Consider the following 16,975-nt stretch of genomic DNA (forward strand, 5'->3'; position numbering starts at 1 on the left):
TACATACGAACACACGGCAAAATACCCAATATTCAATCTTAATAACCAATAAATCTGAAACTGAAACCAGCAGCTTCGAGAATAAAAATAAATAAAAAAGAAAAACTATCGAATGAAAAATACTGACCAAAATCAAAACAAAAATCTCCAAAATGAAACCGGTCTGCACGCAAATCAACAGAGAAGTGCAACTCCAAGGGAAAAAAATGCACACAAACAAACGGTAAACACAGACGATTCTATTTCAGAGAAACAGACTCTGTCGACAAAAAACCGACAACTAAAAATATATGAAACAAAAAAAGGTAAAATAAAAAATGGCGAACAACGTCCCAACACAAACGGTACTTGATACTGCGACACATTCTTAACAGTAATCAAAGGGAAAAATTATATGAAAACGAACAAGAAGCAAATAACCGACAATCTAAAAAACGAAGAAACCGAAAACTAGAGCTTACAAGTCAAAAGGAAAAAATACATAATTACATATTACTGCGAGAGACTAGACACAGCTTCTACAGACGAAAACACAAACATAATAGTTAGTCCCCACTTACTCCAGAAAGCAAATTTGAAATACATCGAGCGTGCACGACTTCATACAACAAATCGGGGCTCACGAGAAAGTGAGGCCTCGCAATGAACTTGTGACATCACGCAAGTCGGCTTGTCTGCCACACTCCGCGAACGCTCGTCTCCGTGCAGGGCTCACGAGAAATTAATATGCAGTCGAAAACGTATACCCTAAAGGACCTAACTTTGTGGTGTGGTATCGAGAGCTGGCATGCATTTAAACACACAGTCGAGAATTATTAAACTCGTCTGAAATAATTACTCCCCCCCCCCCATCTACATCCCTACTATGCAAACCACCACGAAGTGCATGGCAGAGGGTACGTCCCAGTGCCCAGTGCACCAGTTATTAGGGTTGCTTCCCGGTCCATTCACGTATGAAGCGCACGAAAAATGATCCTTTCAATGCCTCTGTCCCTGCAGTAATTATTGTCTCTTCACCATCACTATGTGAGCGAAACGTAAAGGGTTGTGCACTACTGGCCATTAAAATTGCTACACCACGAAGATGAAGTGCTACAGACGCGAAATTTAACCGACAGGAAGAAGATGCTGTGATATACAAATGATTAGCTTTTCAGAGCATTCACACAAGGTTGGCGCCGGTGGCGACACCTACAACGTGCTGACATGAGGAAAGTTTCCAACCGATTTCTCACACACAAACAGGAGATGACCGGCGTTGCCTGGTGAAACGTTGTTGTGATGCCTCGTGTAAGGAGGAGAAATGCGTACCATCACGTTCCCGACTTTGATAAGGGTCGGATTGTAGCCTATCGCGATTGCGGTTTATCGTATCGCAACATTGCTGCTCGCGTTGGTCGAGATCCAATGACTGTTAGCAGAATATGGAATCGGTGGGTTCAGGAGGGCAATACGGAACGCCGTACTGGATCCCAACGACCTCGTATCACTAGCAGTCGAGATGACAGGCATGTTATCCGCATGGCTGTAACGGATCGTGCAGCCACGTCTCGATCCCTGAGTCAACAGATGGGGACGTTTGCAAGACGACAACCATCTGCACGAACAGTTCGACGACGTTTGCAGCAGCATGGACTATCAGCTCGGCGACCATGGCTGCGGTTACCCTTGACGCTGCATCACAGACAGGAGCGCCTGCGATGGTGTACTCAACGACGAACCTGGGTGCACGAATTGCAAAACGTCATTTTTTCGGATGAATCCAGGTTCTGTTTACAGCATCATGATGGTTGCATCCGTATTTGGCGACATCGCGGTGAACGCACATTGGAAGCGTGTATTCGTCATCGCCATACTGGCGCATCACCCGACGTGATGGTATGGGATGCCACTGGTTCCACGTCTCGGTCACCTCTTGTTTGCATTGATGGCACTTTGAACAGTGGACGTTACATTTCAGATGCGTTACGACCCGTGGCTCTACCCTTCATTCGATCCCTGCGAAATCCTACATTTCGGCAGGATAATGCACGACCGCATGTTGCAGGTTCTGTACGGGCCTTTCTGGATATAGAAAATGTTCGACTGCTGCCCTGGCCAGCACATTCTCTAGACCTCTCACCAATTGAAAACGTCTGGTCAATGGTGGCCGTGCAACTGGCTCGTCACAGTACGCCAGTCACTACTCTCGTTGAACTGTGGTATCGTGTTGAAGCTGCATGGGCAGCTGTACCTGTACACGCCATCCAAGCTCTGTTTGACTCAATGTCCTGGGGTATCAAGGCCGTTATTATGGCCAGAGGTGGTTGTTCTGGATACTGATTTCTCAGGATCTATGCACCCAAATTGCGTGAAAATGTAATCACATATTAGTTCTAGTATAAGATATTTGTCCAATGAATACCTGTTTATCATCTGCATTTCTTCTTGGTGTAGCAATTTTAATGGCCAGTAGTGTAGTATATTCCTAGAGGCATCATTTAAAGCTGGTTCTTGAAACTTTGTTAGTATACTTTCTCGGGATAGTTTACGTCTATCTTCAAGAGTCTTCCAGTTAAGTTCCTTCAGCATCGCTGTAACACTCTCTCACGGGTCAAACTAACCTGTGACCGTTCGTACAATCCTTCTCTGTATATGTTCAATCTCCCCTGTTAGTCCTATTTGGTACGGCTCCCACACCCTTGAGCAATGTTCTAAAATGGGTCGCACAAGTGATATGTAAGCAGTCTCCTTTGAAGACTGATTACACTTACCCAGTACTCCACCAATAAACCGAAGACTATCACCTGCTTTACACACAACTGAGCCTGTATTATCATTTCATTTCATACCCTTTCAAAGTGTTTCGCCCAGGTATTTATGGTAGTCATAAGATACTACGTTTTTTCGTTTGTTGAAGTGTACAGTTTTACATTTCTGAATATTTAAAGCAAGTTGCCGAGCTTTGCACCACGTTGAAATCTGATCAAGATCTGACTAAATATTTATGCAGCTTCAGCTTCTTTCAGACAGCAGTTCATTATACAAAACGACATCATCTGCAAAATGTCTGAGGTACTGTTAATATTCTCCACAGGGTCATTAACGTAAAACATGAGCAGCAAGCGGCCCAATCCACCTCCCTGGGGAACAACTGAAGTTACTTCTACATCCGACAATGACTCTCCATCCAAGATAATATGCCGTGTCCTCCCAACCAAAAAGTCCTCAGTCCAGTCACAAATTTCACTTGATAATCCATAAGATGGAACTTTTGTCAATAAGCTTAGGTGTGGTACTAAGTCAAATGCCTTTAGAAAATCAAGAAATACTGCATCTACTTGACTGCCTTGATCCAAAACCTGCATTATGTCCTTTGAGAAAAGTGCGAGCTAGGTTTCACATGACCGATGTTCTAGGAATCCATGCTGGTTGGCGTGGAGAAGGTTATTCTGTTCAAGATACCTCATTAAGTTCGAGCTTAGAATATGTTCTACGAATGTACAACAAATCGAGTTTCGTGGACCACTTCTATCACCCTTCATTTTGACGTGTGTTCTTCCAACTACTGGACACTGTGTTTTGATCGAGGGATCTACAGTAGATTATAGATAGTAGACAGGCTAACTCGGCCGCATATTCAATACAGAATCTGATAGGGATTTCATAGGACCCTGGAGGTTTGTTCAGCTTTAACTGTTTCCGCTGTTTTTCAACACGACTGACAATAATACTGTTTTCACTCGGCTTTTCAGTTGTAAGAGGATTAAATTGGGGCAATTTACCTGGGTTTTCCTTTGTAAAGGAACTCTTGAAAACAGAGTTAAACATTTCAGCTTCTACTTTGCTATCCTCTGTTCCAGTTCTTATCTCAATCGCTAGACACTTGACACTAACTTTGGTGGCACTAACATCCTTTATATACGACCAGAATTTCTTTGGGTTTTGTGAAATATCGTTTGACAATATTCTGCTGCGATAGTCACTGAAGGTTTCACGCATTGTTCTCTTGAAATCCAAACGCGTTTCATTCAACATCTCTCTATCCATAGTCCTATGCTTTGTTTTACACCTATTATGAGGTGCTGTGACGTACGCGCCACCGCTGGTCTTTCCCGTGGGCCTCGCAAAATAACACACTTACGTCACTAGTCGTAGCAAACTAGTGGCATCGCATCTTACGGTAGACCTATATAGCTCAAAGGAATATAGCGATACCAACCGCAGAGCCACAAAAGCACCACGACATATTCGACGAATAACAAAAACAAATTCCCCCACACGGAAGCGAACAAAAATGTACAAAGACCACTCAAGTGAAATCTCAATATGCGCTAGGGTTATATAACTCAAACGAAGGTAACAATAGCAGACATCAACGTTACAAGGAAATTACATAATCTAAAAGCAACATACGGTGATTCTTCCAGAATAAACCGAAAAAACGCAGTGAACACTGATCGTGTCACTCGCAGCAATTTAACTTCTGCTCTAGGGTTCCTGTGTAACCTTACGCTCAGAGATCGTGCTCAATCCAGAAATAAACAGCCCCGTATTTGTGTAAAAAATAAAAATGTAATCGCTATTTAATTCTCTACCGCCAATTAAAGCTATGCTTCCTGTTTACAAACACCATAGACAGCACAGGAAACTAATACAAGTGCAGATAATATTTAATAACAGTTCTCTTACATCCTTCGCAACGTAAACTAATGACGTCATACGGGTGGAATCGGACCTTGATCTTGACCCTATTTCTGTACGATACACATTTCATTTTCATTTCGTACTGCCTGTCGAGGTTTCCCTTACAAATATAGAACTTTTTTACAACACTCGATTCGCGTTCTTTCCGTTAAATAATTAAAGATTATTCTTCTTATAACTATTACGATTATTACCAGAGCCGGCCGCGGTGGTCTCGCCGTTCTAGGCGCGCAGTCTGAAACCGTGCGACTGCTACGGTCGCAGGTTCGAATCCTGCCTCGGGCATGGATGTGTGTGATGTAGTTCTAGGGGACTGACGACCACAGATGTTAAGTCCCATAGTGCTCAGAGCCATTTGAACCATTTGATTATTACCACTGGCAAGTAAATGCATTGAAACTGCCTATCAGAGTCTCCATTTGAGCTGTATAGCTAAAGCACATTTCCCGATACTAGCTACGATTCATTTACGTTTATTTTTAGTCCCTACTGTGTGTCATGATACCCATTATATCTGTAGAATACGTTTTTACAATATCGATTCGGTTTATTTCCACGTATTGTTTCTGGTATTTTACACGATTGAGCATAATAGTTGGAGTTAGAACTATTTTTTCCTACTTGAGGTAATATTCATAGTCAAAACTGTCTGTGCACTTTACCTTTTAAGATGACGTTATGGTCACCGTGTTGTTTATGAAGTTTGTCGCACATTCACTGCGTCACAGTCTTATATGAAGCGCTCCGTAAACGGTCAGTAATATTGTAGAATTTTTTTCTCTGAAGCACAACGATATTTAACGTCTAGGGGTGACACTGAGAGCTTGCGCAATAATATTGGGAACACTTAAAACTTCTGAAATATTTTGCACTGCCTGGAAATATTGTGATGTGGGCAGTATTGACAAATATCCTTGTCAGTCTCTCATGTGCTACAGACTCTGGGATATCATTGTTTGTTGTTGTTACGGTGCTGAAAATGAGCTCAAAATAAGACGAAAGAGCATTATATGTCTATAGAGCATCAAAATGTATAAATAACTACCGGCATTATGGGATGTTAATGCAGAGGAGTACAAAAACGGAAATGCTTATAATGAATCGTGTGATTTGCTGCTCAAAAAATACAGGGAAAGGCAACGAAGGACGATGTTAAAAAAAATATTAAAGCAAAATTATGACAAAGCATAAATAGATATTTATGTGCGAGCGTACATTACCTATCCGGAAACAGTCGTTTAGTGCATGCATTATTGCGTGACAAGTTTCCGTAACTATAAGATGAACCTGAACTTGTAAATTTTTAGTTCGAAAGAACTGCCACATGCAATATATTGTATCATAATACATAACAGGTAAACGAAGACTTCGTGAAATTATGCCTCTCACTGTACAGTTTTGGTTTTTGATAATAGGGATTTGAACGTCCGCAAAAATCTAACGTCCGTGGGAGCAGGAGGATGGGAGGGAGGTGAGTGCAAGACTCTAAAATTTCTATTTCTGATGCAAATGAATTGGTCGATTTTGGAACGTGTTATTCCTCAAGAACTAAATGTTGTAGGTAACACAAAAAACATTATATACCAGGCGGTTATCCACTCAATATTTAGTACACGTACATTACTTCAATATCGTACTTAAAAGAACAAACAATTTACAGCAACTGCTAAAGCTATGTTACGTTATGTTAACCGGGGACCTAGAAACGACGGAGAGGCTCCGTCCCCTCCGCAGCCGCAGTGGTCCACAACCCCACGACGACTACCGCAGTCCACTTCACCCCTCCGCCGCCCCACACCGAACCCAGGGTTATTGTGTGGTTCGGCCCCCGGTGGACCCCCCCCAGGGAACGTCTCACACCAGACGAGTGTAGCCCCTATGTTTGCGTGGTAGAGTAATGGTGGTGCACGCGTACGTGGAGAACTTGTTTGCGCAGCAATCGCCGACACAGTGTAGCTGAGGCGGAATAAGGGGAACCAGCCCGCATTCGCCGAGGCAGCTGGAAAACTGCCTAAAAACCATCCACAGACTGGCCGGCTCACCGGACCTTGACACAAAGCCGCCGGGCGGATTCGTGCTGGGGACCGGTGCTCCTTCCCGCCCGGAAAACCGTACGCGAGAATTTTAGCGGAATCATGGGAAATCACTTCTAGTAGTGTATAAAAATTTTGCAATGGATAAAAAGAGGTCGTGCTATGTATGGGGACGCCTACGTACGTTGACAATCATTTCCAGTAATGTATCAGATGTTGGGCCGTCAACACACAAAAAGTTGCGATTTTTTTTCAGCCTCAAATCTCTCATTAAGTTGAGTGATCTTCGACTGCCCTTGACCGAGTTTTTCATCCACATATTTTTCTGCTTGCAATGAAGTAGAGCAATTATCACAGCACCAACGTCTTTATCGTCAACATTTTCGAACCACTATTTAATTGCACAATTTGATTGAGCTGTATAGAGAGAACGTCAGTAGCATTGCACAATGTTATTAACCGTCTGGGGCCGGGTTTACAGTCGTGACATTGCGTCTCGTTTTTGTTAGCCACTGCGTTAGCAGTGTACCAAGCGCCCAGTAAGCTACACTTCTGAATATGATATCGGATGAGTGCGAATATTATCGTCTACACTGATTTGTAACGTAGCGTATGTAGTGCCATAACTAAAAATGACGCCACATTTGTCATTCTTGAGTTTCATAAGGACCCTGGAAAAACGGTACATTACAGCACAACTTATTTACTTTTCTCTTGGAACATAGATATTTCCTGAAGTATGTCGTTTTCCGTTAATAACCAAATAATGATAGTAAACACCATAAGACCAGACCTTTAGCAGAAAGACGTCGTATATCCACCCAACAACGTGAAGTTTTGGTCGCTGCAGTTCCAGCCAAATCGGTGACTGTGGGACATAGGAAACCTGGATGGTATATAACACCTACATTACTTACCTACCAAATGCACCAAAACATCTGTAGCCGGAGGGAAAAACCACATAGATGTGACAATAAAACGTCAAAAGCAATGAAACTGTTTCCCAACACAGATGAAACTAATTCCACAACTCTCACTACATCTTACAAGGGAACCTCCCCATCGCACCCCCCTCAGATTTAGTTATAAGTTGGCACAGTGGATAGGCCTTGAAAAACTGAACACAGCTCAATCGAGAAAACAGGAAGAAGTTGTGTGGAACTATGAAAAAAATTAAAAGTAAAATATACAAACTGAGTAGTCCATGCGAAGATAGGCAACATCAAGGACAATGGGAGCCTGGGAGCGCCATGGTCCTGTGGTTAGCGAGAGCAGCTACGGAATGAAAGGTCCTAGGTTCAAGTCTTCCCTCGAGTGAAAAGTTTAATTTTTTATTTTCAGTTTATGTGACAAACTCTTATGTTTTCATCACTTTTTTGCGAGTGATTATCACATCCACAAGAAAATCTAAATCGGGCAAGGTAGAAGAATCTTTTTACCCATGTACAAGTTAGGTGGGTCGACAACATATTCCTGTCATGTGACGCACATGCCGTCACCAGTGTCGTATAGAATATATCAGACGTGTTTTCCTGTGGAGGAATCGGTTGACCTATGACCTTGCGATCAAATGTTTTAGGTTCCCATTGGAGAGGCACGTCCTTTCGTCTACTAATCGCACGGTTTTGCGGTGCGGTCGCAAAACACAGACACTAAACTTACTGCAGTGAACAGAGACGTCAATGAACGAACGGACAGATCACAGCTTTGAGAAAATAAAGAAAGTAAAATTTTCAGTCGGGGGTAAGACTTGAACGAAAGACCTATCGTCCCGCAGCTACGCACGCTAACCACGGGACCACGGCGCTCCTGATCTCTCCTTTCCTTGATGTTGCTTATCTTGCGCATGGACTACTCAGTTTGTATATTTTACTAATTTTTTTCATAGTTCCACACAACTTCTTCCTGTTTTCTCGATTGATCTGTGTTCACTTTTTCAAGGCCTATCCACTGTGCCAACTTATAACTAAATCTGAGGGGGGTGGGATGGGGAGGTTCCCTTGTTAGTAACAAACAAAAGAAATCTTCAACACATTCGCTTTTGAAGCGAAGGTTATTACATTTACAAAACTTTTCGTGTATTTTAGAGAGTCGAGAGATGTGTATGAATGGATGAATCATTAAAGTCTGCAATTTTAAGTATCAAGAAAAGTGCGTATTGTAATAAGAACAGACAAAAACAGTGATAAATGCTTCCCACGCATGAAATATGTGTTTACATTCTCTTTTTTTTGCGGGGTAAACTGCAGTCACACTCATACTCGAAAATGTTTCTTCATGAATAAGTTGTAGCTTATGTCATTGAATCAGTGAGATTCGGCTGTTTTTACATTTATTTGACGATAATTCATGTCTCCTGCTAATTTAGTAATACATGGAACGTAAAAAACGTAAGTATTTCTTTAATTAAGCAGAAAAATAGTTAAAACGTAACATTAGTCTTACGACACATGTATCTGCTGTCAAACGGTAACAACTTTCGCAGCAGAGGGTGTCGCGACAGCGTGTATTAGACTGTGACTACGTCACTGGTCTAAACCGACGGCTAGTATTGCAATTTCCTCTTCATCCCCAAAACAGTGTATAATACCACAGTCTAGTACATACAGTCGTGTCATTCTCTAGCGCGAAAGTTTAGCGTTTGACAGCTGGAGCGAACCTAGCGCACCAAGCGGTGAGAAAGCAGAGACATGGGTCGTAAGAATAATGTTAGATTTTAATTCTATTTCTACTTAATTAACGAACTAGTTATATTTTACGCTCCATGCTTTAGTAAATTACCAAGACACATGAATTATCGTCAAATAAATGTAAACTCAGACAAAACTCACTGATTCAGTGACACAAGCTACAATTTATTGATGAAGAAACATTCTCGAATATGTGAGTATAATTGCAGCTTGCTCCGCCGAAAACAAGAGAATATAACCACATATTTCATGTGTGAGAAGCATGTTTATGCCTGGCACTTCCCTTGACACCTAAAAATTGTTTTCGGACTTCAATGATGCGTCCATTCTTACACATCACTCGACTTTCTAATACAGAGACATTTTTGTAAATGTAATTACTTTTGCTTCAAAAGCGAATGCGTTGAAGATTCCTTCCTTGCTCAGATGTATCGACAGTTGTGGAATTAGTTTCATCTGTGTTGGAAAACAAGTTTTGTTGCTTTTCACTTTTTAGTATCATATCTATGTGGTTTTCCCTTCAGCTATAGATGTTTTGGCATATTTGATACGTTAAATAATGCAGGAATTATTTTCCATCCAGATTTCCTACGCTCCACCGTCACTGATTCGGCTGGTACTGTAGCGACCAAAACTTCACGTTGTCGGGTAGATATACTGTGTGTTTGAGCCGATGGTCTTCTGGTGTTTGATAGCAATTTCTGGTTATTATCAGTAGACGACATACTTCAGCAAATATCTGCACGTTCCAACAGAAACGTAAATAAACTGTCCTGCAATTTATTGCTTTATACATTCTACGGTCCTTAGAAAACTCAATAATCACAAATGTGTTGTCATTTTTTAGTTATTGTCGATTTTTATGGTACTACATATGGTCTTATTGTAAAAACTATTCATTGTAAAACTATTCATATTTCTAATCCCAGCAATCTGGTTCTCGGTAAAGTAATAATTCAGGTAATATTAATAATTTCTATGGGTTGCCTGATTTATTTGACGATTTTTACAGTTTGTCTCACGCTGATCTGTGAGAGGAGCTTGGCGCCAGGAATTTTCTTTATGGGCGAGGGCAGCAGTCTCCCTAGTAGCCATGATGGCTCCCCGTTTCCTATCCTTTTTCCGATCGCCAGGGTAGCACGTGGTGTCGTTTGAATTTTCAGTAGTGGCCAAAGTTCCTCCTGTTCTCAGTTCCCCAACCTGCCTTACCAACCTTGTAAACGCTATTTCTGCTCAATTTTAACGTCGCGAGGTCGCCTCCCTGTGAAATTCCGGCCCTATGATGGCCAGTTCAGGTGCGCGCCCGTTTTTTGCGGGCGGGCGCCAACCGCTCCTCCGTGGATGGGTGGTGGACAAAGGGGCAGTAGTTCAGTTCTAGTGTGACCGTGTCGGAGACCTGCCGCTTCCAGGAGATAACGTTCGGTAAGCATGAGCGCCGACGTGCACTGTAGATTCGCGCCCTGCGACCCAGCGAGAACCTGATAGGTCATTGTGAATAGTTTCGCGTCTTGCGGGTTTTATTGCTTTAGTACGGGAGGCTACGGAGCGATTCACGCACAGCAGCATCGGCCGGACGAAGTGGCCGCGCGGTTCTGGCGCTGCAGTCTGGAACCGCGAGACCGCTACGGTCGCAGGTTCGAATCCTGCCTCGGGCATGGATGTGTGAGATGTCCTTAGGTTAGTTAGGTTTAACTAGTTCTAAGTTCTAGGGGACTAATGACCTCAGCAGTTGAGTCCCATAGTGCTCAGAGCCATTTTTTTTTTTAACAGCAGCATCTTCTTACACTTTGGCTAATTCCTGGTGGTGGTCGTTGCACGCCTGCAACCCCTTCCTTTACTAAATGGGATTCTATTTGATAATTTGGCGATCATCACTAAAATTCCCTTCCTCCTTCTATCGTGGCGTGTTATGAACGTACGTTAGGGCAAGCTGTTGAACTCGAATCTTTCTTCCCCCCACCCCCATTTGGTTGTATTATTGTTAGATTCTCAATTGTTTAATAAATGAGTCCGTAAATCTTACATTCTCTCTCTTTCCTCACCCCTGGTGTAACAGAATAATGCGGAACTATAACGGTTGCTATAAGGTCGTGCACGTCTCGCGCCACAAACGATAGTATAAAGATTCAATATCGCGCGCCTGGCACGACCATTGCACGCATGGCACCGATAACAGTAGTAATCATGTTCAACTATTCCCCATTGATAAACTGGGAAGTGTTCACGGCTCAGTGTGAGTACGTGAGCACTAAATCCACTTGATGTGGTGGAAGTAGTGGCCTCGGTTTTGCCTTGCTGGTTTGTTGTTGTTGTTGTTATTGTGTAAGTAGGCTGTTTATGTTTTCTCTATGTAAGTAGGCTGTTTATGTTTTCTTATTGGCAACGTTACGTAGCGCTCAATATGAAAATCACTGGCTGTGCTGTGTGCAGTCTGTGGCTAGTTTGCATTGTTGTCTGCCGTTGTAGTGTTGGGCAGCGGCAGCTGGATGTGAACAGCGCGTAGCGTTGCGCAGTTGGAGGTGAGCCGCCAGCAGTGGTGGATGTGGGGAGAGAGATGGCGGAGTTTTGAAATTTGTCATGAACTGCTATATTTATATATGATGATATCAAGGTAAATACATTGTTTGTTCTCTATTAATATCTTTCATTTGCTAACTATCCCTATCAGTAGTTAGTGCCTTCCATAGTTTGAATCTTTTATTTAGCTGGCAGTAGTGGCGCTCGCTGTATTGCAGTAGCTTGAGCAGCGAAGATTTTTGTGAGGTAAGTGATTTGTGAAAGGTATAGTTTAATGTTAGTCAGGGCCATTCTTTTGTAGGGAATTTTGAAAGTCAGACTGCGTTGCGCTAACAAAATATTGTGTGTCAGTTTAAGCACAGTCATGTATAATTGTTCAAAGGGGACGTTTCAGTTGTAGTCTTCAGTCCTGAGACTGGTTTGACGCAGCTCTCCATGCTACTCTATCCTGTGCAAGCTTCTTCATCTCCCAGTACCTACTGCAACCTATATCCTTCTGAATCTGATTAGTGTATTCATCTCTTGGTCACCCTCTACGATTTTTACCCTCCACGCTGCCCTCCAATACTAAATTGGTAATCCCTTGATGCCTCAGAACATGTCCTACCAACCGATCCCTTCTTGTAGTCAACTTTTGCCACAAACTCACCGTCTCCCCAATTCTATTCAATACCTGCTCATTACATATGTGATCTACCCATCTAATCTTCAGCATTCTTCTGTAGCACCACATTTCGAAAGCTTCTATTCTCTTCTTGTCTAAACTATTTATCGTCCATGTTTCACTTCCATACATGGCTACACTCCATACAAATACTTTCAGAAACGACTTCCTGACAGTTAAATCAATACTCGATATTAACAAATTTCTCTTCTTCAGAAACGCTTTCCTTGCCATTGCCAGTCTACATATCAATCTAATTCCCTCAGCATCACCCGACTTAATTCGACTACATTCCTTTATCCTCGTTTTGCTTTTGTTGATGCTCATCTTATACCCTCCTTTCAAGACACTGTCCATTCCGTTCAACTACTCTTCCAAGTCCTTTGCTGTCTCTGACAGAATTACAATGTCGTCGGCGAAACTCAAAGTTTTTATTTCTTCTCCATGGATTGTAATACCTACTCCGAACTTTTCTTTTGTTTCCTTTACTGCTTGCTCAATATACAGATTGAATAACATCGGGGATAGGCTACAACCCTGTCTCACTCGCTTCCCAACCACTGCTTCCCTTTCATGTACCTCGAGTCTTATAACTGCCATCTGGTTTAGAAAAAAATATCAAAAATCACAGCCCCACAGCAAGGAATAGTAACCTGTAAAATAAAAACGAGCCACCGCTTTTACACTATGTTACAAAATCATTATAGAAGATAGCATTCGCACTCATCCGATATCGTTTTCAGAAGTTTCGATTGCCGGCCACTTGGCACGCTGCTATCGCCGTGGTAACAAAAACGAAACGGAGTGTCACGACCATAGGCTTACTAAATGAATACTAGACCGCGCATTGGCGCTAGTTTCGCGTCCTCACATTGAACGTGACAGAAGTCGCCATTTGCAGGGAAACAGTGCGTAAACATGGTTCGTTCGTGTGCTGCTTTTAATTGTAACAAGAATAATGGAAGCAAAGATGAAGACGGAAACAATGTTACATTTCATAGGTCAGTCATTTCTGGTTGTTTGATACTTTCTATTACTTGTATATAGTATTTTCATGGAGAAACAATACATCATGATCGTTTGTTTTTGTTTAGGATTCCCCTTACAAATGATTTTCTAAATCGCAAATGGATTGTTGGTACTCGGAGAGAGAAGTTCCAACCGACAGCAAATCATTTGCTGTGCTCTCTTCATTTTGAAAAGTATGTATGGAAAATTATGTAAATAGAAGTCAACTGAAGGATGATGCTATATCGACAGTATTTGGATTTCCAACTCATTTGAAAAGGTATAGTGTTTGCAAAGCCAATTAATGCAAATGCTAAATGTAGATGACAGCAGATTGTTCTATAGCCTAACCTGATGTCTATATTTATACCTTATACTGTATCTAATAAACTTTCTGCTACAAACATTGCAAGTTACATAGGGAAAAAGTTGCAGTGTTAGATTACAGACAAAGGTACTTTGTTGCATGTCAAGTACTTATATTGTATTTGCACATAAATTACTAAAAATACTAAGAGGGTTAATGTACCAAGTTGAACTGAATGAAGAACTAGGCACATGATAGGTATTTAGATTTTTAATCAAATATATATTAAGTATGAATCAGAGGTAGGTCGAATAATTGCGTTTAGATACTTAACATGTGTTGTCAGGTCAAATATTTGATCAAATGTTGCAAACTCAACCACTTTCAGGGGTGCTATCAGTGTTAAAAACTAATGTGCGAATGAAATTCCTACGGTATTTAAAGTGATATGGGTTATTACAATTAATCATACCAATATTCGAGTGTAGACAAAACCGTGCTAAACAAAAGTAAGCGTGCAAAATGTACACAGTAGTCGGCAAAAAGCAAACAGGAACTGACAGGAAAATTATGTGAATTAAATAATAATCGTACTGTCTGCTACTTTAAAAGTTTCATGTAATTGTCTAATGCAAATAGCTCGATGTAAACTCGCTCCACCTTGTCAGGAAAGAGCCTTACATTCTTAAATTTCGCGTCTCTATGCAGGCGTATTTCGGAAATTAGGAAACTTCATTCATTTAAGTATACTTTTAAAATACACTCGAATACTCAGTATTTTTTTAAACAAACATGTGCTTAATTTGTGTTGCAATTTGCTCTCGTTGCGCCTCATATACTTCAAATCACAACCCCAGTACAGTGTGTTAACTGTAAGACGGCAGAGTTGTGTTGGGAGTGCGGGGAGAGGGGGGAGCAAGCATTGGCCGGCGAGGGGAGAGGAGCCGTTGGGGGACACGAGGCACGCCTACCAGTTGCAGTGCTGGCACTACAAAGCAGACGAAAGGCTTGGAAGTAAATCTCGCTTTAAATGTTGTTCATAAACGAAACTGAAATCGTCATGTATATTAAAATCTATATATATATAAATGAATGTATGTATGTTTGTCTACTATGCACTCACAGACCATTCATCCGATTGAAATGAAACTTTGGTGAGTTGTTCTCCGAACACCCGAAAAGAGTAATGGAAGAAATTTTTTCTGCTCCCTTTCCCTTTCGCAGCATTCAATCACACGCAATTTAATTTTGCGAGCATCGCTACGTAATATTGGTTTCCTTCTTACCGTAGGCCTACCGGTAGGGGTTGTTGGCGACTCCCGAGATGGGCCAGCAACTGCCTCTTCACTCATTTTGATAATGTTTAGCACAACTGCACGATAAAAACACGCAGAACGGTACAGCGCAAAACAATAACGAAGCAGACGACAATGGCTACCTTGTACAACACAGTCGGCTACGTAATGTTGGTAGCAGTCGCAACTGCGTGCCTACCGAAGCCTCCCGACGTTTACCGACTTTTACCGATTCAGGACTAGGGAGAGGTCTGCCATCTAAAAGTTTACACACTGTACTCGGATTCATCCCTGCAAATGGCGGCGATCAGCTGCTTCAATTGGGGTACAGTTGCCTCGCTTCTCCACTACGGCGTGGTAGGGGCTCGGTCACGATTGTTTCGCTAGACTGTGTACGATACCTACCTCTTTCACAATCATCGAAATGCGCCCTTCGTCGAGCAACACCGTGTCTCCGACGTTGACGACACTGGTAATCTTCTCGTAGTCGATGTAAAGGTTGTCGGCAGAGCAGGATTCGGAGTACTGGCTGTCCGTGGTGAGCGTGACGAAGTCTCCCGGGTCGAGGTGTATGGCGGCGGAGAAGCCGCCGGACAGTTTGCCCGTGCGGATGGCGGGTCCGCTCGTGGCGAGCGCGGCCGAGATGGGCCAGTGCAGGCCGAGGCGCGCTCCGCGGCGCGCCGCCGCCTCGCGCAGCGCCTGCAGCACGGCGGCCAGCTGCTCCAGGCTGCCGCGGCTCGGGTCCAGCCGGCACGTCGTCAGCCCCGCCTCCACCAGCCGGTCCATCTCCTCCTCGTTGACGCACTCCGGCGACACGGTGCACACCGTGGCCGTGAGGCGCCGCGCGCGCTCCAGGCAGCCCAGCCGCAAGCTCGCGTTGTGCTCCAGCTGCGTCGCCGCGTCCTTCCAGCCGGGTGCGCCCTCGTCGCCCGACGATAACCACGGCGGCTGCAGCGGCTCGTCCCCCATCGCCACTCTCCACCACTCACTCACTTTTATATTCGGAGAACCTCAATTTCGGATAGTGGCAAGTCATTTGCTCAGATCCACTGGGATGTTTCTATTGCCTAAATAAACACGAGACGTTGTTTGCAAGTTCCGTACTTCTCAGATCTTATATATCCGAGCGTGCGATTATGCTATAAACTGTCCCCACTTGTGAACAATTTTACAAAATATGAAAGAAAGAATCGAAGAAACGAACTGTTTTCTTAGAAACCTAACTTAGAATTCACATTCTTCGTCGAAAACTGTCAACTGTGGCACAAAGAATATTTATGATTGTATTGGACGAGGCGAATATAATTATTCTGTCAATCGATATCACCGTAGACCACAGATAGCATAGACTGCGCGTGACGTCATTACAATGAAAACAACATTTAAGTCACGAGACCCGCGACAGGACGTCGAGTTTCTGTTATTACGCACTCTTTGGGGTGGAGCATAGAGTAAAGATCTCTGGAGTGAGCATTGCGTTCTGCGCATGTTGTCAACATTAAACCAGGATTTTCACGTGTTTTCGGGACTTCGCTGTGCGTGTGTGCTTTCTGCAGCGTTTGAAGTTTATAATATCAAGAGTTTTTGTTGTGTTTCGCCGTTTGTTGATAGTGTAATAGCGAGGGGAATTACTGTTGTTGCTACGGATGCAAAGAAAAATATGTGAAAGGAGGGATAGTAACTTTTCATGGGTACATACCATGTAGCTCTAATTATAGTATTCATATTAGTAAGTGACACTGTATATGTTTAAAAATTTCGAGACGTCTTATAAT

General features: G+C 42.7%; 1 protein-coding gene across 1 annotated transcript in view; it reads right to left on the bottom strand.

The window, feature by feature from the left end:
- LOC124613530 (pyruvate kinase-like) overlaps positions 1-16,169 on the bottom strand; it is a 53,271-nt gene extending 37,102 nt beyond the window's left edge. The window contains exon 1 of the mRNA XM_047142240.1: positions 15,606-16,169. Within this exon, the coding sequence (XP_046998196.1) occupies positions 15,606-16,169 (564 nt within the window). The remainder of the gene's footprint in view (positions 1-15,605) is intronic.
- Positions 16,170-16,975: the final 806 nt, after the last annotated feature.

The sequence above is a fragment of the Schistocerca americana genome, chromosome 4 (genome assembly GCF_021461395.2).
Source record: "Schistocerca americana isolate TAMUIC-IGC-003095 chromosome 4, iqSchAmer2.1, whole genome shotgun sequence".
NCBI lineage: Eukaryota > Metazoa > Arthropoda > Insecta > Orthoptera > Acrididae > Schistocerca > Schistocerca americana.